General features: G+C 39.3%; 1 protein-coding gene across 2 annotated transcripts in view; it reads right to left on the minus strand.

Moving 5' to 3' along the window:
- Positions 1 to 3,334: 3,334 nt before the first annotated feature.
- The window catches only part of LOC124271120, a 45,780-nt gene continuing 24,469 nt past the window's right edge, over positions 3,335 to 24,645 (minus strand). Inside the window, exons 7-11 of one of the 2 annotated variants that reach the window (XM_046706187.1) lie at positions 23,978 to 24,049; positions 9,511 to 9,632; positions 6,090 to 6,485; positions 4,166 to 4,384; positions 3,335 to 3,523 (exon numbers count right to left, since the gene is read on the minus strand). In XM_046706187.1, coding sequence (XP_046562143.1) covers positions 6,240 to 6,485; positions 9,511 to 9,632; positions 23,978 to 24,049 — 440 coding nt within the window. In that variant the 3' untranslated portion in view covers positions 3,335 to 3,523; positions 4,166 to 4,384; positions 6,090 to 6,239. The remainder of the gene's footprint in view (positions 3,524 to 4,165; positions 4,385 to 6,089; positions 6,486 to 9,510; positions 9,633 to 23,977; positions 24,050 to 24,645) is intronic. The other variant, XM_046706186.1, reaches the window with a different exon arrangement.

The raw sequence follows: 24,645 nt of genomic DNA on the forward strand, positions 1-24,645 counted from the left end.
CAGGCCAACCTGGACCGGCAAAACTCAGAACTTACTGCAACTGTACTTGATTCACCAATAACTAGAGAAGAGATTTTCGAAAGTATTTACAATCTTAATTCAAACAAATTATGGCATGATATCAGAAGAAGTCTTTAGACATTCATCAGATCTTATCGCACCATACCTAGAACTACTAAATGGTACTTTCCCAAATTGTTGGACGATTGGTATCATTCATAAACATGGTGAAAAGCCTTGGACTCTGTTCAACGCAACAAACGTTGGTCTCTATTTCAACGCCATGGTCTTAGTAACAAAATGAGTAATTTTTCTCGTATATGTATGAACGTGAATACATGTGTTAAAAATAATCAAGAATGTTCGAAAACGTTCGAATTACAACTTGGTGTAAGGCAAGGGTGTATACTAGTCTATTCCTGTTTTCATTCTTCATCCAAGTGCTTGCTGTTGAAATCGAAACTTTAATTGTTCAAGTGGCAAACAACTTCTTCCAGGAATAGTCAACAATTTCCTTGTGTTGTTTGCAGATGACGTTGTGTTGTTTTCAAGCACCGTTAGTGGCCTCCAAACAAAATTACAAAATCGTTTTTAAGATTTTTGATGTAAAAAAAACCCATAAGAAAGTAAGAGAGTTTATGGATAACAACTTATTTATTATATATGATGCGATGTTTCGGTATGGATTCTTATACCGTTGTCAAGCAAGAGTGAAGTACTACGGCACAGAACAGACTTATATACATGAACAGGGATTAAGTAATAACAACATGTAGGAATGAATCAAGGGGATTAACAACAACAACAAGGCACGGTGGCAATAATGTAGTGACAATAGGAAGCCAATGGTGGTGGAGGTAGAAACAAAATATACACGCTGGTGAGATTAATTAACAATGATAGCTGAAGTGCTCTAATCTGTTGTTTTTTATCAGTTCATTGTATGCAGAAGGGATGAGATATCCCTGGTCTCTGTTGATTGAGGGCTTGTGTCTCCGGATTTGAAATGCTTCTGCAAGTTTCCTTTTGGTGAAGTCCTGGTGGTTTTTTAATAATATCTCCACATTGTCCCCAATTATGTTGTGATTGGGGCAGTTGATGATGTGGTCTGATATTGCCGATTTTCTGTCAGATTTAGTAGTAGATGATAAGTGTTCTTGATTCTGATATTTATGGGCCGGGAGGTTTCGCCTATATAGGCCTCGCCACAGTCCCAGTTGATTTTATAGACAACACCTTTGGGTTGAGGTTGTTGTTTAGAGGTGTTCCTGCCATGTTTTCAGTGGTGTAGAGCTGGTAAAGTAGGTTTCGATGCCTGCTTGTCGCTTCAGGAGACGGCTGATGTGGTGAGAGGTCTTGCCTATGAAGGGGAGTTAAAACCCAGTTTTGACGCATCGATTAGCAGACTTTCATCAAATAGAAAGAAACACTTGTATGCATGCAATAAATATCCTGGTGTCAAGCTGAATACAGTTAGCGCAGTGGTTTACGGTGAATGTGGCAGATATCCAATGCACTTGTTTACAAACATAAAAGTTGTCAAATATTGGTAAAAACTGCTAAATATGCCTCCATATCGTTTTACGAAAAAAATGTTCTAATATGATGTTATTGCATAATGAAAATGGACAAAGACATTGGACATCTCATGTTAAGAACTTCTTATTCTCTATTGGCTTCGAAAACGTTTCGAATGCACAGTATGTAGAATACCATACGTCATTCATTCAGTCGTTAACCATAAGACTTAAAGGCATATATGATTAAACATGGTGTGAACAAATATCTTTGTCAAGTAAGTGTTTTTATTATTCAAAATTTAAAAAAAAGATCTATTCAATGAAGGGTACTTATGTGTTAATATAAATAAATTTATGCGATCACTAGCAAGATTCCGATGTTTATCTCACGATTTGTTGATTGAAAGCAGGGGATATAAAAATGTTAAGAAAGAAGGTAGAATATGTAGACTTTGAAATTTAAATGAACTTGAACACGAATATCACTCTCTTCTCATCTGTCCATCATATAATTCAATGCGTTGTAAACATATATTGAAAGCTATTACTATGTCCATCCAAATATCATACAATTCCCTACTCTTATAAGCAGTAAAAATCTAAATATGTTACAAAATCTTGCCATGTTCATTTACAGTGCAATGTTGTATAGAACAAAAGTTTTATCAGTGTAGTGTAAATATATTTATGTACGTAATTCCCTATCATATGAATAGCTTGATTGAGTTGTCATATATAAAGCTTATTGCAAAACCAGAAATTACGTTTTTAATTATATTTTTTTAATCATATTAGATTCTGTAAATGTTATATTTAGGTTTAGTACGCTATGAAAATATTAAGAATCCTCACAAGCGAACATAATTCTCTAGCTATCAGTGTACAAATATCTGTAAAGGGTGTCTTTTAATAACTGTTAATAAATATGTCCATACTGTTACCACGTTTGTCCACAGTGTTACCTGTTTTGTTGAACGTGAATGTTCATTAACTGTTGAAATTTGGAAATTGAGAACATACATAGTCTTGACATAAAACTTAAAGCATAACCAGAACATTTTGTCACATTAATAATATTAGATTCTGTACATGTTATCTTTTACTTTAGATTGTCCATACTGTTACTGAAATTGTCCTGACTGTTACGTTTTCAATATAACAGTGTGTGAAGTACCGGCACTGACATTTCAGAAACAATTCTGTTTCATTTAAAGAATGAGCCAAAAAGTTTTGGGTGCATCTGGCCGATAAATAATAGATTTTTATCAAAGGCAGTTTGAAAAATATATACGTGAAAGCTTGGTGTAGGACAAGAAATTACGATCTTCGTAAAATTGATTCCTGTCAGGAAGAAAGTTCACCATCGTCTGACTGCTTGGTAACGCTTGCAAATGCTCTTTGTACACCCTTTCACTAAATACTGAATCTACAGTGCATTGAGGTTTAATGCTCATAAATCTTTTAATATATTAAAATTAACAAAGATCTCTTCACTGCAAATATAGCAGTACCTAATCATTCATCATCTCAGCTTAATGTCTTTGACCCATGTAACAGATAGAAGTTCACACATTTGCCAGCACCTGACACTCAGGGGGCTGTATTTCTGTCTACAGTTTAAACTTGCTGACGATCCCACAAGCAGCGTACTTCACGGTCCTGTTAACGAGATCGTTAAAGTCCTTAACAATCTTCTTTTTATCCATTCCTGGTGGGGTCTTCATGAACAATCGGAACAGTTGACTGAGTTCTGGCCAGTAAGCGGTCAGTGAGTGGATGTTTCCTTTCTGTGTCAGGATGTCAATGATGGCCACTCCATAGCTCACATGGTCCTGGTATGGGATCTGACGCTGACAAGACTCACATAGCCCGTCTGTCAGTTGGTAACGGAAACATCTGGGGGTTGGACATGACATGTACGGTGTGACGTCTATCCCGACAAGCGTACCTCTTTGGTAACAAGGATCCTTCAGGATATGACTTAGTTCTGAGCTAGGAAGGCGCTGGAAATACAAATGACAGATCGTTTAATATACACACGACAACTAAACCTGATAGTGCTCCAAACTGAAACGTGTACTGACTAGTGCTGGCTATCGATATAGATCATAGAGATTGATAATAGTAGCAAAATAAAATAAAATGTATGAAAGAAATTGATATATTTCACATCACTGTTGAGTGGTGACATGTTTATGCATGGATTATTAACAAAACAGCGTCCTGAACATAACTGAAGAAGAACATTAATAAAGACCAACTTTGTAGAGTGCGCACGTAAATCAAAAGTTTTTTTACATCACAAAAGTTTATTAATGAATTATCGATAACACAGTGTTCATACACAGTGTTTTCCTACTGTCGATATTTCCCATTATCGATAATTTTAGCCATCCCTAGTACCGACTCGAAATATGATAGAATATATATTCTCTACACGCCTGAACCTCTATCTGCCCAGTATGGTATAGCTGACACCAACTCAGTTCAACACGCTAATATCAAGTTGATGAAATATTTATCAGTTAAACTATATTGGCTACCTGATGCAATGTGTCATAGTAGTTTGCCTCAATTACTGTAAACACTGACGTGCAAGAAATGCAAGCAAAATCCCATTTGAACCAGATAATCCAAGGGATTACCATCACTGAAGACTTTGGTGTTGTTGTCACCCTTTGGTCGTGAGGCCTTTTAGATTCTCGCTTCTTGCAGGAGTTGACCTTGAAGACCTCGCCAAGCTGCATCTGCTCAGCAATGTTGTCCCACGCGTCCATGTAGACAAAACCAGTGTCATCCTTGAGCTTAACTTGGCGATACAACAACACCTTCTTATAGCACTTCCGTTTTGTGAGAGGGGATTGCTTGAAGAGATAAACAGACAACTGATACAGCAAGATGCGATGGTTTTTGTGCAATACATATTTCTCTCTTATTCAAACTTCATGTATGAAACTTGAGAAGACTATTGTTACTCTAATATCAGTAAAAGAGACAGATACGCTGAAACTCCATACAACACATTGTCTCAGTTTCAAGGTCAATAAACATCAGATTGTGTGATTTTATCATACACTGCTATATTTTGTGACATGATGCACGCAAACAGACAAGTTCGATGTAAATAACGCAAACTGGAACCAGTATGTATCAGTATGCCATATGAGGGATGTACAAGCTAGAAACCATACAAGACAACAAACGTGTTTGCATGTGCTCATGTACGAACGACTGCATGTCACAGTTACGCCTGTAACGATGCATCGAACTGTCAATGGATTGCAATTGCTGAGTCTCCAATAGCAATTACTCGATGGTAGAAACGAAAACGATTGATAGTATGTGTGAGTATTGATAGTTTAGAAATTGACTTCCGATGATAAATGCACAGCGCAAAATACAGGATGTTTGGGTGCAGCTTCATTGAGTTTATGTGTTAATTGTTTACTTGATTGGGATCTCAAGTTTCTTGTTAATCATTAAAAGAGAATGAAACTACTTCAACTTGTTTTTATTTCATATAAATTAAACACTCATTTTGCAATAGTTGGTCACAATTAGGGCTTTAACGATGTATCGAACTATCGATGAATTGTAATTGTTGAGTCTCCGATAGCAATTATTCGATGGGAGAAAGGAAAAACTATCGATGCATTAATAGTATGTGTGACTATCGATAGTTTAGTAATTGACTTCCGTTCATGAATGCGCAGCGTAAAATACAAGATGTCAGGGTGCAGACTTGCAGCTTCATTTTAAGTGTTTACTTTATCTGGGTTTCAAGTTTCTTGTCAGTTATTCAAAAAGAGACTGACTTGCTTTTATTGCAAATATACTATACATTCAGTTGGGAAATAACTTCAAATGAGACATATCAAAAGAAAAGACTATTGCAATAGTATTGCAATAGTTTGTCGCAACAGACTATCGCTATCACAATAGTAATCATAACATTAATACCTTCCACCTTCCGGCCTCAACTACCGACCGCCTCCGTGGTGTAGTGGTTAGAGCGTCCGCCTGGAGAGGCGGAAGGTCGCGGGTTCGATCCCCGGCCGCGTCATAGCAAGACGTTAAAATATGGTACTTGTTGGTCCCTGCCTGGCGCTCGGCATTAATGGGTACGACAAGGACTGGTCGTTTGGGAGTCAGCGTAATGTGTCTGAGTGGGGTATTCATGCTTCACTGTGGCATGGTATCTCAGTGGGATAGCACTATACAAAAAAAAAAACAGCTAAAGTCTGGGCTAGTACAAGCAGCCGCACATACACACGAATGCACGAAAAATTCTCAAGCACGACGTTAAACCCAATTTCACCTCACCTAACCTCAACCCCATCCTCAACTACCAGGTCAGGATTTCACGAGTAAATGTCAAACTGTAAATGTTTCAACCACGTTTCACGGTAAAATCGATAACATAGACATTTGATGAAGTAGAATTTGAAATTGGCGCAGCAATAAAGCGTCATGCCTGTGAGGTAACAACAAAATCAAATACAGCTGCTATTAATGAAAATGCTGTGCCTTGTCAATATCACTTAAAGAACCTTTGAAATACCCACCAACCTTCACAATCTTTCCTCTTAAGCTAAACCTGATCAAATTATCCTGTCTGGGGACTTCGGATATGGGCAGTGGTTCTCTTTCCCCAAAAGCATCGGCGGTGATATTTCCTTGCACCGGAATCTCCGCGGCAAAGGTTGCCGTGGAAGAGAACTAAGTGAATAAAACCTTCCCGTTCCAGGTGACATTTCTCAGAATAATGCATACTTCCGGTTTGAACTTGTCAAAGAGTTTTTCCTCCCTCACACAAATGCGAACAGCTGAGGTGGCATCAGCCACAGTGGCCATGAACTGTTTCTTTTTGGACTTTTCCTCCACTTGTCCCACCTTCATGACCTTGACATGCACGGTCACATCCTGCTCCCGAGGATCTCTCACGAAATCTTCAATACCCTTCACCTGAGAGAAGAAAAAAACTCTGATTTTAGCAATTCACATGATTGTTGGAAGAGTATCCTGGTATCTTGATGTGTCAGCTTTAAAAGTTTGTTGTTTAACGCCACACACAGACATATTTCCGCTATATGGCGGCGGTGTGTAAATACTCTAGTCTGGACCAGACAATGCAGTGGTTCACAGCATGGGCATCGATCTGGGATACGATGGCGTGTGTCAACAAAGTTAGCGAGCCTGACCACCCGATACCATTAGTCACCCAACAAACAAGGGTTGCTGAAGACCAGTTCTAACCCAGAACTTCGCTCTAAAAGAGAGGTCAACACAAACTGGATCAGACCAAAGACATTTACTGGGAAAATACACCCGATTGTGTATGGTGATTGATGTGCAGACCGTGAATCTGAGATTTGAACGTAAAGCTAGCCATTGCTAAAAGACGAAGACAGTCGACAATAAATAGCGGTTCAAACAACCAAAATATGCTCCCTACGAGGAAGGGCATTTGCAACAAATATGAATCACTAAGAAATGTTCTTGTGTTTTACGATTACTAAAAGTTGACACATTAAAGCAGATTTCTTCATGCAACAGATTCTAGTTGTGAAATTCAGTAATTTAACTTGGATCCCAAAATTAAGTGTCCATGGCTGAGAATAGGGAAACTGTGACTCTCTTATCCTTTTGTCACTAATATTTTATTCTGTTTCAAGCATAATCGCGTAAAATTATACATTTCAGGAACTTTTTGGTTATTGGTCATTATCAGCGAAATGCAGTTCCCCTGTTCCATGTCTCCAAGGTAAGGACATGTGTTATTATATCAGCAGCTTGACTTAGCAGATGGGACTGACAGCTGTCGTCCCTTATATAACTTGGCCAACTTCACTACAAACCTACATCAATTCCAGACTGGTCTACAGGATATCACGTAAGTTGTCCAAGCTCAGGTTGTGTATCTCTTACTAACAGCATGGTTTTAATGGACGCCAAATAATATTCCCTATACTCACTTACAACAACACTTATAGAGACTGTCAGCTTTCCACAGCATATCATGAAACTGATAATCTAAGCACTCAATCACGTAAAATCAAACATTTCAGAATTACGAAGTACATACGAACGAACTCACACTTCAGAGAACAAGCTGTGTCTTGTTTAGCAGGGCTAATATGAATGAAATGCATAAATATTCCGATAGCCTCTTACAATAACAACTGCTACGCAATGAACGCAAATGAGTATATGGCTGTTGGAATGATTCGTAGACTGAAACGAAATTAAATCAAAGCATTTACGTGATGACTCCAGCTAAGAAGATAGCGTCAATAGTTGACGATCCACTGTGTGATATCATATGCATTTGGGTGCGATGGCATGCGTCATCAGTCAATGCGCGACTGTCTGCCGCTTTAGTCGACCCATCCAACAAGCACAGCCGTCACTTCCAATTTGAGAAGACCATTGACCATGGTTTCCCAACAAAGTCATTTGGCTTAATGCTCCTCTACTTCTAACATGTTTACTGCTAGTATCCGTCCCTGACGTGACCGATACATAATGCAGCATATCGTATATTTGGGGTTATATACTTTCATATTAAAGTACAGACTCTAGATAATGTCAAAGAAGGTTTAATTGAGTTCGACACAACATCAGACTTGCATAGACATATAGTCCCGCTCGTCCCGATCCTTATGTTGAGAATAGGTTGTAAGCTTAACTGAATCGTGTCACTCATGATCTGAAATAAGGGGGCATGCACTCTCTGACTTGGACGAGTCCGATTCAAATGTTTACAAATGAGATTCATCTTCTTGAGGGAAATGACACTAGGACCAAAGGATCTGGAACTCTCTTGGGATGGCTGTTTGACCTGTGCAGCGCATCTGCTATCAAATGTGTAGCTCCAAGGATGTATCTTGATCTTACTGTGAGGTTTAGACGTGAAATGTCTTGTTTATAAGGAACATATTTGCTTAGTCCAATAATATATTTCACAAATTACTGGTTTGAAATCTTTGCTTCCTCATTCTCTACTCCTGCTGTGATTTCCGTGTTGAAGTGGGCTTCCCAGCGCTGAAGTGAAACGTGAAGTTTAGACGTGAAATGTCATGTTTATAAGGATTTTTATTTGCTTAGTCCTATAATATATTTCACAAATTACTGGTTCGAAATCTTTGCTTCCTCATTCTCTAGTCCTGCTGTGATTTCCGTGTTGAAGTGGGCTTCCCAGAGCTGAAGTGAAACGTCTATGTACAGATGTTGTCCTTAAGCCGGCTCTTCCTCTTAAGTTCCTTCCGAGATATTTGACTTCACAGTCCATTAGTGAATGCACTTCCCAAGACGCTACTGCAGACATATCATGAGATTCTACTGATTCAGAAATGGTCTCCGGAATCTTTGAATAATAATGATAACAGTGCATATGTTTAATGTTTTGTAGTCTTCTTCTCACCCTAAGCGCTTGTGCCGACGTAATCGGTAAACATGACATTCTGCTGACTGCTCAAAAGCTTTTCTGTAGACGAAGACGATTGACCTTGCAATGTTCAGGGACACAATATGGGTTTGATCCCGATCTCATACAGTTTGGGGATCATGGGTCGGAGTGAGGTTTACCTAAATATACTTATATATGATGAATAAAAGACCTAAAAGCAGGATCGAAAGAAAAACAGATCGAAAAAAAATAGAATTATTTGGAATAGAAAACAAACGATTGTCCCAATCATCCCGTAGGACGAAAATGGAGAGATTGCCGAGTCATTGTTTGGTTGTGTGAGATTGTTATTGTTGATTGGGGATTTTTATTGTTCATGGGGAAACACAACCCTGAACGTATCAACTATAACTCTGGCAAAGGAATAGAGAAGCATCTGCATGTATTATGCATAAGAATATCGGCAAATACAGTTCCTCATATTTCACTTGAAAAAAGAATTTTGATTTTGCATGTGTCATTGAAGTGTTATGTGGAGTTTTGAGTGGTTTGTCCTGCAGGTAAAACAGATACAAGCCTCACCTGTTGTCCGCTGTCCTCATCACTGTCGCTGCCAGTGTTTTCATCCTCAGAGTCATTTTCGTGGTCTTCCTCCATAGATTCCTGGTCGTCTGCCATTCCCTTATTATATATCATCTGGTTCACTGAAGAGGCAAAGTTATTGTGACAAAGAATGTTTTCATTTGTCATTTTCTGAATGAAGTTTTAGATTTGAATCAGAGAAAGAGTATTTTGAATGGACAAAGAAACGCAATTAAGCAGTTGGATGCTTCTTGCATGACATATTTATGAAACATAACTCGTAATGGTCACTTTAAAAGACAAACCGACGCTTATCATTTCCAGCCAATGCTTCTATTCATCATACTATAACAAGCCAGACCCAACAATGCCGATGCCGTGGGGTTACTCTGGTCCGTGAAGTCCACTGATTTTTCACCCATTGAACGTGTCTGAGGTGTCTGAGGTGACATACTCTCGCTATGACTTCGTGAACTAGGAGTCTATGAGATTTGTACCTTTTAGTTGTAAATTGGATTTCAGATATTCATATTCTTCTTGAAGTATATAAAAGGGATTTCTGGTAGACATGTTTCTTGAACAGAGATAAGTGATTGATAAACAATGGTTACTCATTTTCGTTCGAAAAAGAACTCTAGTTTATACGACTTTCGGGTCTTAGTATGAGAGATCGACTATCTTAAGCCCCATCCATATGAAGGCATATATGCAGATTTACAAACATGAGTAAAAGTATATTTGCTACGCGTTCATACGAGGTTAGGGTGACATATAAGCAAACAGAAAACAACAACATTGAACAACATTCATTTCTGACATAACAATGGACAGGGTAAGACTGCAAATGCTCCACAGAAAAATTCAGCTGTCATTTTACCTCAGTGTTGGTTTGAGTATTGGACGTACCACTGGCAGGAGCATGAGAAGAAAACCTAGATCAACACAATGGTATGATAGCATCGTTTTACATCGATTTAACGAGACAGATTGGTTTGAAAACTTCAGAATGAGAAAGGAAAAAATCCATCTGATATGTAATAGACTGAAAGATGATCTGTCATCATCATGAAAGACATTTCTCTTGTTATTACCGACTGAAAAACATTTATGTGTTGTTTATAAGAAAATCCAAAATAAATCAAATTCAAAAATTTTACTTCTTATAACAATAAACTACAGTTCGGATAAAAATCGAAACATTTTTGATCATACTTATATGTTTTGAAGTGAGACGTCAATCACCTAAGGCATATGGAATATATTTCTGAAGAACCATAAATGAAGCTTTATTTGACAAACACTATTAGTTGTAAAAAAATGAATGTTCATTTCTTTCATTTTCTCAGGATCTGTAGATGTTGATGACCTCAGTAAAGAATGTTTTCTTTCATTCTACATATCAATCTTCAGAAATATTAAAATAATACTGTCATTGTCAAAAGAATAAACATTCAGCATAATTAAGAAAGAAATGTCCTCTCTGGAACCACAAATGAATGTTTTTTGTATCTCTATACATTGATGTACACCACATCTTCAGAGATTAAAGAATGAATAGTCATCTGCATTTGCCCACGATGACCCGGAAAGAGATGACTGGGAGCTTCCTGCGGAGGTAGATGATCCTTGAGATCAACAATCAGAACTTCATCTCCATATGACATTTGACCTGTATTAACATGTGATGACATCGGTTGAACCTGTCTCGTCTGTTGATTGTTAACAATGCCCATTATCATCTTCATCATATTTAATTGATGATCCCTTTCTTCGGGCCTTTGTCTTTCTTCAGATTCCATCTTCGCTTTTTCCATATCTAGCCTCTGCTTTTCCAGCTGCAGCTTTTTCCTCTCAAGATCAAAGACCCTGTCCTCTGCTTTTTCATTCACGAACTCCTTTCAATAGTGGTTTCATAGCAACTCCTAGCTTTTATTTCAGTCTTTTCGGTTCACTTGGCTTGTCCTTTTCAGCTGTTTCTCTATTCTTGTTACAGATACCTTTTGTGTTCTCGAGATCCTTTTTCTTTTAATTCCCATCATCTTATGCATCTACTTGTTTTCTTTTCAGATTTGAGTTATCATTCTTTTCCTGTTTTTCCTTTTCTTCTTCATCAGTTGCCATATCCTTTTGATTACTTTCATCATCATCATCTTCATTTCCGAGAGGTACACTATCCCCGAATTCATCATTATCAACAGACTGTTGGGTGGTAGATTCATCATCACTTGAACTGTCACCTTCTGAGATTTTCCGTTTCTTATAAAGGCCTGTTTATACGGCGACATTTGCACATGTGTTTACGTTTTCTTACCCTTTTTGCATATGTGTATAATTTGCAAATTTACATGCTAGGTGTATATTTGTAAACTTTGTCGTCCATAAACTGCTCGCAATTACACATATGATCTAAATTTTACTACTTTTGCCCAATTTGCTTACATGAGTAATAAACAATTACACATATGCAAATTTTACTACCCCAAGCAAAAATACTCTTGGCCTAGACCAGGTGCGAAAGTTTTACTACCGGTGAGTAAATGCTTATTTTTTGCTACCCTAAGCAAATCTGGTCGTATAAACGCATAACAAATTTACTCAGGGTGAGTATTTTTCCCGCTCGATTTCAAAATGTCTATTTTGGCGGTTTCCCGCCTAAACTTTACACGCCTTATTGGTCACATATCTATCAGTTGATGTCTAGCTTCCATTAAAAACAGACACACGAACCGGAAAGAAACTCGCGGTGCCAAAAGACGCGGTTCCGCTTGGAATGACGAGGAAACAAAATGCCTATTGGCAATTTGGGAAGATAACAGTATAGAGGAATTACTGGAAAACCCCCAAAGCAACAATGTTTCGGTGTACAATACTGTCGCGACGGAAATGGCTGCAAAAGGATTCAACAGGACATCTGACCAATGTAAAGTGAGAATCCATACCTTAAAGAGGACATACAGAGAGTGTAAATCGAACCTGAAGAAAAGTGGAAAGGGAAGGAAACTTTGTAAGTTTTTTGAAGAACTGGACGCCATTCTTGGTACCAGACCAGCCTCGTCGCCTCTGAAGGTCATAGATACATTGACCAAGAAAGTCGAAGATGAAGGAGGGGATTCTTGTGAACCTGATGATACAGCACAGGCAAACACACAGGCTGTTGATGACAGTTGTCCTGACATTACACCTCTTGCTGATAATGAAACTGAAAGGGATGAAAAGGATGCATCTGACACGGAAAGCAGAAAGAATAAAAGAAAGGAATCCACTGAAGGGGAAAATGAAAAGGTGAAAAGCGAGAAGAAAAGAGCTCGGAAAACGAGGATGGAAGTAGCACTGAAATCTGTGATGGATGGATGAATTTAGTGCAGCAAACGAGAGAGCTGATGATTAGGTTTTTGACCTTGAACGCCAGAAAATAGAACTTGAACGCCAAAAGCTTGATGTCGAGAAAGCCAATATTGAATCAGATGGAAGACAGAAGCGTGAAGAGAGACAGCACCAATTCAACATGATGAATATGATTATGAGAGCTGTATGGGGGACAGCACAACAGCCCCCACCTGTCCCATACAGCACGGGTCGTACAGCTCAGTATGATGGAGGTGTAACGGTCAGAGGTCCGGGCCCTTCATCACGCTATTCCTCGACAGTCAACCAACAATCTTCAAATTAACGATTCTTGGATAACTGATAATGAAGACAGAACAAGTTTCTACAATTTGTAGACTTCATGAATGACACAAGACTATATCTGATACATTCATGATTATTTTAACTATTGCTCAATTCTGTGTTCTCATCAACCGCCATGAAGATTCATTGGCGTTTTGTTTCCATTTCACCTATCGAGTTAGTTCCAGTTTGTGTCTGAGACTCGTTTCCGTTCTGGTGTTTGTCCAGACATATTCTTAGTGCTGCTGTAATCACAATGTTCATTTGAGCAATCTAGACAGCATCTAGATATAAGTCTTGTAATAATTCATGTTCTTTATGATTTTTAGATTTAGTGCACATTTCACTTTTTCGGAAAAGAAGAAAAAGCATGGTTTTCACCCTCTGTTACCAGCATTGAATAATTACTGAAAGCTCTCGTAATTATCCTTACAGATTTCAGGATAATGCTGTTGAAACCATGACTTGTCATTCACTAACGTCAAATGTTTGCGTATCTTACCGTTTCAAAAATCATGATCCTGGTTTTGAGGCTAGGAGTGTGTATTATAGCTAATGCAAAACGTCATGTCAAATTGTTCTTTGAGGTTAAGGTCAATGTGTTGCAATATTGTATTGATGTGTTGACATAAAAGAAAGGATTGCTTACATCTTCACAAAATACTTTAATTCGAATTTGGAAACACATGCATGTACAAGTGTAAATGTTTACAATAATCACCAATATGAACTATACATGGTTTACTCAAAGTAAATGTCTTCACAAATGAATAATGTCTTTAAAACACATCATTGTAGAAAGCCAGCGCGATTTCATTGGATCCCTTCGTCGCCCCCATCCTGTACATCCAGTTGGTAGTCATTTTCTTCTTTGTCTTCTTCGGCGTCCCAATCCTCCCTGTAGAGGTCATGTGCACTATCGCAAATGTTGTTGAGGACAACACAGCATGTTATTACCGTGCAGGCAAATTCGACGTTAACGTACATCCTCTTCTGCAAACACCGACAGCGTCCCTTCAAGGTTCAGGTAGTCACCGTGTGAATATTTAGGAGCTATGATAGGGATGTGACTGCCATCTATAGATCCTACACAGTTTAGAAATACCCAACGCTCCTCATAGCCCCTGATAACATCATTCAATACGTATTCAGTCAGGAGAAGTTTCATGATGGCTTCACACACTTGATGGACGCAGAAACATACGGTTGCCTTCCCGACACCAAAAAGGTTGGCCACAGTCCTATATTCTGTGGAGGAAGCCATTCAATAGATTGTTATAGCAACCTTTTTCTTTACCTCCAATGGTTCCTCAACTGTATGTTCAGAGGGAGAGAGCTCATCGTTTAGTCGAGTGCAGATCAATTCATATGTTTCTCGGCATCAGTGAAATGTTTGCCAACAACTTCCGTATACCAATGACTTGATCTTGGCTTTCTTCTAGAAGTTCGATCATGGGAACATCCCAGTATCAGACCAACACTGATGTAATATGGGAAATGCCTATACTTCTTGTTATCTCACGTCTTACTCAATCCGTTGCTAGTGCAGAAATGAACTATTATCAAGATTTACTACCGCTTTGCCTAAAGTCCGTATGAACGCATAGGAAATTGCTCACCCTAGCAAATTACACTCCCTATGTAAATTTACTCATGTATGCAAATTTGCACAAGTGTATATCTTCGCCGTATAAACAAGCCTTAAAAGAGTCAGAACTATATATACTGAGTCAAAAAAGAAACTTCACAAAATGTAATTTGAAAAATAATGAATAGTTTTTCACTGATGATACATCTATGTATCCGAAATGGGATCCCTATCTTTCGACTCTAGATACACGTTAGCAAAACCCACTCAAACCCATCCATTCGTCGTGCAAATGACGTTAGTGCCAAATCAGGTTTTGCACGTGCAGTGGATCACGTGATCTACGCATCGAAGTTTTCTTCGTATGCACGTGTTTGCATTGGCCTCAGGAATTGAAAAAACACTTTTAAACCACAGTTCTAACGGTACTTGAAATGCCACGATTGTCAAATGTGCAACGTGAACGTGCCGCTGGCATGTTGCAAGCGGGAAGATCAGTTATTGACGTCGCAAGAGCAATGGGATGCAGCCGTCGTACTGTGTATGACTTGCGAGGTCGTCTACAACAAACTGGCACCACTTCTGATCGCCCAAGGTCGGGTCGTCCACGTGTGACGTCACGAGCAGAAGACGGTCAAATCGTCCTACATCACCAACGTGACAGATTTCTGCCGGCTACACGAACCTGGGCTGAGATGTTTAGAGGTCGACTGTCCTCACAGACCATTCGAAATCGGTTGCGGGCTGGCAATCTCTATTCTCGACGTCCATATCGTGGGCCAAAATTGACGCCGTTTCATCAACGTCAACGTCTGCTGTGGGCCCAACATCACCTCCGATGGACCCAGAGAGACTGGAATAGAGTCGTATTTAGCGATGAATCCAGGTTTACCCTCAGATTCGCGGGCGGCAGGCATAGAGTCTGGAGACGACGTCGTGAACGGTATGCCCAATGTTGTGTACAGGAAGTCGACGGATTCAGGGGCGGAAGTTGCATGGTGTGGGTTGCTTTCTGTGGGAACAACCGTTCCCGACTTCTGGTCATCCGTGGAAACCTCACAGCTGCTGCTTAACGCGACCAGGTGCTCACCCCTGAACTCGTTCCTTTCATGGCGGCTCATGGCCCAGGTCTACCGCGATGTTGACACGAAATTTCTTTCAAAACGCTGGAATCAACGTCATGGACTGGCCTTTGAGGTCCCCTGACCTTAATCCAATAGAGCACGTTTGGGATGCACTTGCGAGAAGGCTTCGTGGTCTTAGGAACCAACCACAGAATTGGTGCTGCCTTGCAAGAGCAATGGCGCAGAATCCCCAACCACGTGTTCACAAGCATCAGGCAGTCGATGAGGAGACGGTGTTTGGCAGTGGTGAATGCGCGGGGCGGCCATACACGATATTGAACTGAGAAATTTATTCTTGTGACTTGGCATTCTGTATACCCATGTTTTGGAACGGCGGTTTAGCCTAATGGAACTGATTGTGGCACTGTCAGTGTATCGAGTACATCACACAGATCTCAGCAATGATATAATAACAAGTTAACCATCTTACCATCTCTTGTTCTTTTAAAGTGCCCTGAAGAAAGAATGTGAAGTTTCTTTTTTGACTCAGTATATGTTGAGGAAGAGGTCACTGCTTCTAAACTACACTATATTGTATTAGTTTGATTTAGTAATCCGAAAAGCTGAAATTCTAGATATTGTCCCAAGTAGTATCTACCAAGTGGCTCAAAGGATAGCTGTCTGTACACACGACGCGGAGCTATGGTCATTCATAACCGAGTGGATATCGATTGATCCTTACCAAACAGAATCTCTTGGACGTTAGGTTTAGATGATACATGATGGTTAATGTGCAGGGGCTGGCGATGAACTGACTCTGAGATTGGAAAGTGAAATTATGTCGACACAGATTGGGGAAGACTGATTTCCATTGCTTTAAATCGTGGTGCAAACAATTACTACAATACTTGTAACGTATTAAAATACGAAAATATAATATATTATGAGGTTTCCTCCTTTGTGTACACGCACCAGGTCCAGTTTCCGATTATTCCTTACATGTGTCGTGTTTACTTTACACAGTTTACAAGGTGCAAACAAGCAGTCAATTGTCAAAAGAATTTCTTTATATTACTGACATTAATGTTATATATTTTCATTCATTTTCTCTCAGTTCTGACTTGCTCTTTTCAATACAGCATTACTTTTTATTGTCCTAGTATATTTTCCAGTGGGGTTTCAAGGCCTTCTGTTTCAATTGATAGGTCAGTCAAAGTGAAGGACTATGCAAGTTGCTGTTCTCAATCTAGTGGTTTTCTGAGAGCCTTCCTTTGAAAAACGAACCTTTGCCGGTTTGACACGTCTCTCCGCTTGGTAAGCATTCTCTTTGGTACCGGTACCATCCAGTAGTACAAAACAAACCGATCCATTATGTCCTTCACTCTGCATAAGTAAACTGTGGAATACCTTGTTTATGATATGATTAAAAATGGTCCTTTAAGGTCGCATGCAACCAAAAATTCAAATATAATTAAAACACAGTTATCACTTATTCATGACATATAATATACATTGCTGATTACGAAAAAAGATATAAACAAAATTATAAGCGTACAATCGCAAATCAAAAGTGCAATATTTTGTACTTGGGTTTACTTCCCAAGAAACGAAGCAGCCGGGATACCGAACCCAGTCAGAGCGGTTGGGTGTTCACTCAAATGTAACGGCTGGTTCATTTGCAGATTCCCTCACGGCTCATTGTGTGTTTATACATAGAGATGTTGGGTTTTGTAAATACATGCTTATTTTTTTGTGTATAACATTTTGCAATCAACAGATATCATAACATGTCATGTGTACAAGAATCACACCTGCCTGTCTGTGTAATTACATAATGTTACAGAGACCGAACTCGGGCCATAAATCAATGCGTTTTGTTTATGGTGTATAACCTGATAGGTGTTAAGTTCAAATTGCATGTGGTCAGTGATCGAAGTTGTGTATTGAATATTGTCATTAGCAGACAGGCAGGCAGACACATAGTTGTCAATAAAACAGACACTGAGTTTTGTCTGTGACAACGACTTATCTATATAACAGTTAGAAATTCTGTCAACGCTAAATAATGACATTGCTTTTAAGTATCGAACTGAGAAAGTCACTCGGTACGAAGAACGTGTGGTGAAATAGACAAATGAAATTATATGAACAGTTAAATCGGTAATCTACTGTCATAACATATAAAAAGCTCGCGCCTGTGAAATATCAACAAAACATTAGAAAAATAGCTCACGCCAAAGCCTTCACCGAGTATTCACCGGACAACCCGCTTCCAAGCTGCGCGAACCTATTTCACTGCGCATGCGCTATGAGCGCAGCCCAGCTGTTGAAACTACTTAGTGAACTAGTGAATCGTTTGAACTCCGATTTCGCGCGGGTTTTTTCATCGCGCCACTTTTCAACTTTGAATTTCATTTTTTGATGATTTGTTTCGGTAAGTCCATACCGAAAGGTATCAGAATCTGCAAAGTTGTGATTTACGTTGCGTGTGACCTTTAATGATATAGACGTTTATACATTAAAATTCTATCACGTTAATGAAACCAACACACACACACACACACACACACACACACACACACACACACACACACACACACACACACACACACACACACACACACACACACACACACACACACACCAAATCTTTCCACTCATATATCAGCGAACAGAACCTTGACATGTTGGTTTTGGTTGTAAGAGGTTGCATTTAGGTTCACAGACTAGCGTTTATGTTTGGATGAAAGGTTAAAAGCCGTTGGACTCATTTTCTATAATATATATAGAGAAAAACAAATAAAGGAACAAAGCGAAATTCAAGCGTTTCTTAAATATTCTCCCGTGTTCATCGCCAGCTTGAGGGAGAAAATCTGAGTGAAAAACGAAGTGGTGTTCCTTCATTTGTTTCCTGCAGTTTAGTCATAAATGTGTGCCTTGAGGTATTAAAACAACATTTTGTTCAAGAGCTATTTAGTAACGTATATTTTGCGTGGTTAAATTACCTCCAAGTTAAATGATATAGTCTAAATCCTGATTCACATTTGCTGTCTAAGTGTATGTGGCATGTCTGTTTCTATATCTGTTCCCAGTTTCACCTTGAACATGCTCCTTATCTAAACGCAGCGACAACGCTCATCGTTGTACTGCGTGACTGTCATGGTGTCGGCAGTTGAAGCACGTGATTAACGGTAGGATTAAATCTTGTTTTCACATGCACATAAAGTTCATTTTAAAACGGGACAAACTCATTTACAAGTTGGATTTAGTTAGTAAATAATGACACTCGTACAATACACAACACGACGCTCACAGACTTTAAGTTGTTTCAGGTCTTCGTAATTTTCAATTCTATGACACCATGACGCCATGACACTATGAAGGTGAGCAACGCAACCCGTCGTACATGATAAACGACCTCGTAATCGGTTTAGCTACGTTGATAACAAGGTACGAAAATAGACTAACTAAAGTGCACACTTTACGTTTGCTGCTGTATAAAAAACGCGCCATACTGATAAACATTAGTCGATACGATTTACAGTCACGGGAAACATATACAATTACGTACCCCCTTTCTTTCCTCTCTCTTCTGTATGTATATATACCATCTGTGACCGGGTGTAAAACCTAAGAGTAAACTTTGTGTGCAGACTCTTTCAGTGTTGTGCCCGTAGTGTAAAGTACACAACCCTGTGCACTTAAAGGTACCCATCTGATATATGACTAGATAGTGGCCACATGAATACGTGCTCACACCAAGGTGCGGGTACAGCAACGTGCAATTAAACTCGGACAAAGTACTGTGACTACGTGTCCAATATATATATTTGTGTGGTCCTATCAGCAGCATATCCCTCTCTCTTAGGCAAGAGGGTTTTGATATTTGAAATGATCTAAAATGCCCTGTTTTTTCTGTTCTGATTTCTTTATGAAATATTCGAACGGTTGGTATTTAATACGTTTAACAATACAAGACATCAAAAGTGAGTGAGTGAGAGAGAGAGAGTATATAAATTAGCTGGGTTCACTGTGTAAATTTGTGTTCCTTGGTGGTACCTGGATCCTGTGAACATCTGTTTTAATCCAGGATTTGTATTGATTTTTGAACTTATCAGGATCTGTTACGAGATAGTGGGCTTCCTTATGTGTCATAGCGTGTCCATGAACGAATAGCAGCATATAAGGTGATTTGGTCCTCGAGTTTAATATTCAGTGATTGAGTTTCTGTAAGAAATTGCATGGTTGAAAATACAACAACAATATCATTTACAGATGCCCACGAACTCATAAATATGAGGTCACATATGAATTCGCGCTGATTTTCTTTTACGAACTCAGGCACATTCATTCATTGCACATTCATTCCTTTTATTGCTGGGCGGTGGGGTAGCCTAATGGTTAAAGCGTTCGCTCCTCACGACGAAGGCCCGGGTTCGATTCCCCACATGGGTACATTTGTGAAGTTCTGGTGTCCCCCGCCGTGATATTGCTGAAATATTGCTAAAAACGGCGTAAATCCATGCTCAGTCAGTCCTTTTATTGCATAGCAACGCTTTTCTACCAAGACGATCAGTTCACAGTCTTACCCAACAGTCGTACTAATCAGTAAGTTTATTTCACTTGCAGATCAAGTAGAATGTCAAATAAATTTCAAACGAAACATAAAGGTTCACCCTACCTTGTGCTTGCGCCATTGCTATGACTTGGGTCTATTTATAAACAAACTGGCTTGATCTGGGTCAAGTTGGACTTTTCCCAGTCGAACGGATTACTCAGTGTATACCTGTTCAGATTGTAAAAAAAGTAAAACTCACTGAAATCTTTTCCAAAGTATTTGGGTTGATTAAATATACAACTACGGGAGGTTGAAATACATCATAAGTATTAGAGCAGACACTTTAGTTACCTTTATCGAAATTATGATGTATTATTACCTACGAGGGTTAACATATCGGGGCTCATATTTTTCATACGATGCCCTAGGGCAAAATATCACTTTGTCATGGTGATGTGACGTATCTTCTGAGACGTTGAGTTCTACATGCGGCGACGGCGGGTAGCCAGCCTTTGTTTTAAATTAGATTTGGGTTTATTTTCCAAAAATTTGAAAACTTCGGTAATAAACAGAATATTATAGTCGTGCCCATATCATAGTATGTTTACGACACTCGAAAAAATACAACTAGTGGTCATAAATAGGTAGGGGATATCTTTTGAAGTGAGAAATAAAGACACAATTTCATTAAGATAATAATATAATCAAGTTAATCATGATACAAGTTTTTAAAAAATATAACCATTATCTGTTTGGTCGATACATGCTAACATGGCATGCTAATTTTAATTATAGAGTTATGCATCACGAAGAATGTAATATGTACCGAACTATAAAAGAAACGTCACCTTTGAAAACCAAATGCAAAATTTTGTTCTTAGAAGGTGGTGTTTTTAGTATGATTGTACCGTTTTGTTGACATATTTTTCAATCCAAATTGACAGGTATTGCCAACATTAGTGTGTTTTCTGATGAAAAAGCATACCTTTAAAGCACAACTAAAACGGCAGACGTGATCAAAGATTCCATATGACATTCTTTAAACTAAAAATGCACGTGCATATCGTAACAACCCTACCAATGAAAGCGAGTCCCAAATTCGCCTGACATCATTCTTGTTTGAACACAATCGGCATGCCGTGACTTACGATTGATCAGAGGAACCAAGGCTTGGAGCGATTGCAAGTTGGCCAGACTGCACGGAGGGTAGCCAGGCATTTTAATGTTCATGTTAGGACAATCTTCCGACTGCGTGAGTGGTGTCAGGCCACTAACAGCATCCAAGACCGTCCACACAGTGGACGTTCTTCAGTAACATCACAACGTCAAGACCGGCAGATTGTGCGCAACCATCCTCCAGACCTTTGGGACTCACAACAGACCATTAGTGCCGATATAGTGCGTCGACGTTTACCCATAAGAAACCTCTGCTGTCACAAACCATATCTTGGTCCTGACCTCACCGATCGTCAGACTGACTGCAATGGGCATCTCAGCATCGAAATTGATGTTATCGATAATGGAGAACTGTGCTGATGAAAGCCGATATTGTGTTTCGACAACCAATGACAGAGTCAGAGTATGGCGAAGGCCTGGTGAACGGTATCCCACTTAGTGTATTGCTGAGCGAGACTCTTGGGGTGGTCCAAGCATCATGGTGTGGGCTGCAATCGGTCTGAACCAGAGAGTTGGCCCCGTTGTGTTCCAGAAACTCAGTCCAGGATGGGGAAATGACGTGACAGCTGCTCGCTTTATTGACCAAGTCATAAGACCCCACATTTTGGACATCACAGAAATCATATCTTTTAGCAAGACAACGCTCGTGTCCATACTGCCAGAGCAAGTTTGGACTTTCTGAGACAACATGGCATCCACACCCTTCAATGGCCTGCACTCAGTCCGGATTTAAGTCCAATAAAACGCCTTTAGGACGAGATTCTCTCATCAATGCCCATGGGGGCCACACACGAAACTGACTTTGAGGTATCCTAATGGTACCATTTCTGTTGATTTTTTATGTGTAAACTCTAAATGTGATTCCCGAAAATGTGTTTACCATAATTGTAAAGTTTGGACTCAATCCTCCGTTTTGATAGTTAATTAGAGCGAATTAAAGTGGGTGCTTTACGAAACGTCTATCGGTGCGGCGTTTCTTTGCGGTTCAGTATATCATTTTTGATTTCAAAACGTGAATAATTACCAACTCTATAATCCCAAAAACATGTTTTCTTAAATCAATTGCTTTGTTTTTAATAATTGTGTTTTAATTTTAACATAGAATTAGATTAAAATGTGCCCTTCTGTTTTATGAAACAGGCTGCTATCCGAAAGTAGAAATATTCCAAACTGAGCAAACAATATTTGAAATGTCTTTTGTTGACATTTTAAAGGTCTTTCTTTTTGTGCACCTGTCATCAATGGTGAGGAAATTTCGCGAATTTTCACCAAGGTAATTCTTTAAAAATTCTTGTGCAAGGGTTTTAATACATTCCTGAGGACTTCCCTTGTTAATCATCTCATTTCTGATATTCTCAACGCTTTGCAATTTTCACCTGCTCACAATCTGACCAAGTCGCCGGCGACTCCCTGCGCTTGACGTGTGCTAGTCTCACCTCCTCACTGAATATTCTTCAAATTTCTGTATATCTTAGACAGAGGAATGCCATGTCTTCCATCTAACTCTTTTGAATTACTCACATCCCTTTCAAAATCATTTAGAACCAGCTTCTACTGTCAAATCTACCATATGAACTAAAGAAGCCGTCTACTACACCAGGGGAGGTAACTCTTGATGTAGTAAGGTTCCTTCCTGAACCTACAAGAGTTGTCTCCCCTATTGAGTACCTTACTACATAATGCAACACCTACTAGTAATTTAGATTCTGTAATCAATATTAGGAAACAAAGATTTTCTCAATAATTCTGGAAACACTGTATAATTTCCATGAACGCTATTCGCGTATAAAACAGAGTTGCTCTGCTGTCATATCAATAGCAATTATAGACAGCTATTTAAACCCACCCAACACGTAATATTGCTCTCTTTTGTTTGCACACACACATATAGGAATCCTTAGCAGAGGTTCTTATGATTAATGACTTTGTGGCTAAAAAGTATGCAGTCAGTCTGCTTACACCTTCCAATCAGTCTTGAAAATGGTCGTTTACGTTCCAGTCCTTTCATAAATTATATTTGAACTCACATGTTGAAATAGTTTATCGTACACAAATATTTCTGCGGAATATACTCCTTTCTTAAATCAACATATGCATCACATATAAATAACAGTTGATAATCATCTGCGACATCCGCCATACAAATAGGGCAAAATCTTAAACGTTTTGCCCGTGATCAATATCAATCATTATATCTGTTAAACCAAGTCTAAATCTTATAACCGTATTTCTAAATTTCTTAAACATATTGTTTAAAAGATCTATATACATTAGATTTAGAACTTAAACTAAGGGCATTCATCCAATTCTGATGAAACATGTGCTGAGCTCAAACTATCAGGTCCAGAACTTCCAAATGTTCTACACTTTAGACCTAAGAACAGCTCAGCTACATTATGCTAAAGAGCAAACCTTTTCTGTTCCGATGCAACTTCGTAGGTTCATGACCAGGCGACCTCGGTTGTCTTGGAGAAACCCGCTCTCCTGAAACAAAAGTAGCTGTGTTTTCAGATCTGTTCACTATTTCTTGCCCTCAAATACACTTTAATAACCTGTACCTCATACAGCAGATACAATTAGATCACATTTTGTATGTTCATGCTGACTATAATTGTCGCTTATTTAATCCAGTGGCAGTCCCCAAGCTCGTAACACAGAAAGGAAAACACGATTCTAGGAAGCCAAGGTATCTTATTGCTTACTGTAGTGTAATGGAATCTCGAACATGACTTAAGGAGACTCTAAGACCCTATATTGACCATACCGCTGTTGTTGATTTGTTATGCACTGTGCAGCAGAGAGACGTTACAATCAGAGAAACATTTGTGGTGTGTGAGTTATATTGCGTGCGGCACCCATGAAGGGCCACCTCCTCGTGGTGGGTGCTGGGTCACGCTAAGCGCCCTTCAACCCCCCGTTGTGGACCCGGGGCGATATTTGGTCCACCAACCCGTTGGCCGTGGGTTGCGCCCCTGTGTCGGTGGAGGACGGGAGGCTGGTGGTTGAGGGCACTGGTTCCAGGAACAGTGTTCCTTTGCCCAACACACCACTTCGCCCCTTACTTCACCTAGACGGGTGGT

Source organism: Haliotis rubra, unplaced genomic scaffold, assembly GCF_003918875.1.
Source record: "Haliotis rubra isolate DU_JTF1 unplaced genomic scaffold, ASM391887v1 Scf1574, whole genome shotgun sequence".
NCBI lineage: Eukaryota > Metazoa > Mollusca > Gastropoda > Lepetellida > Haliotidae > Haliotis > Haliotis rubra.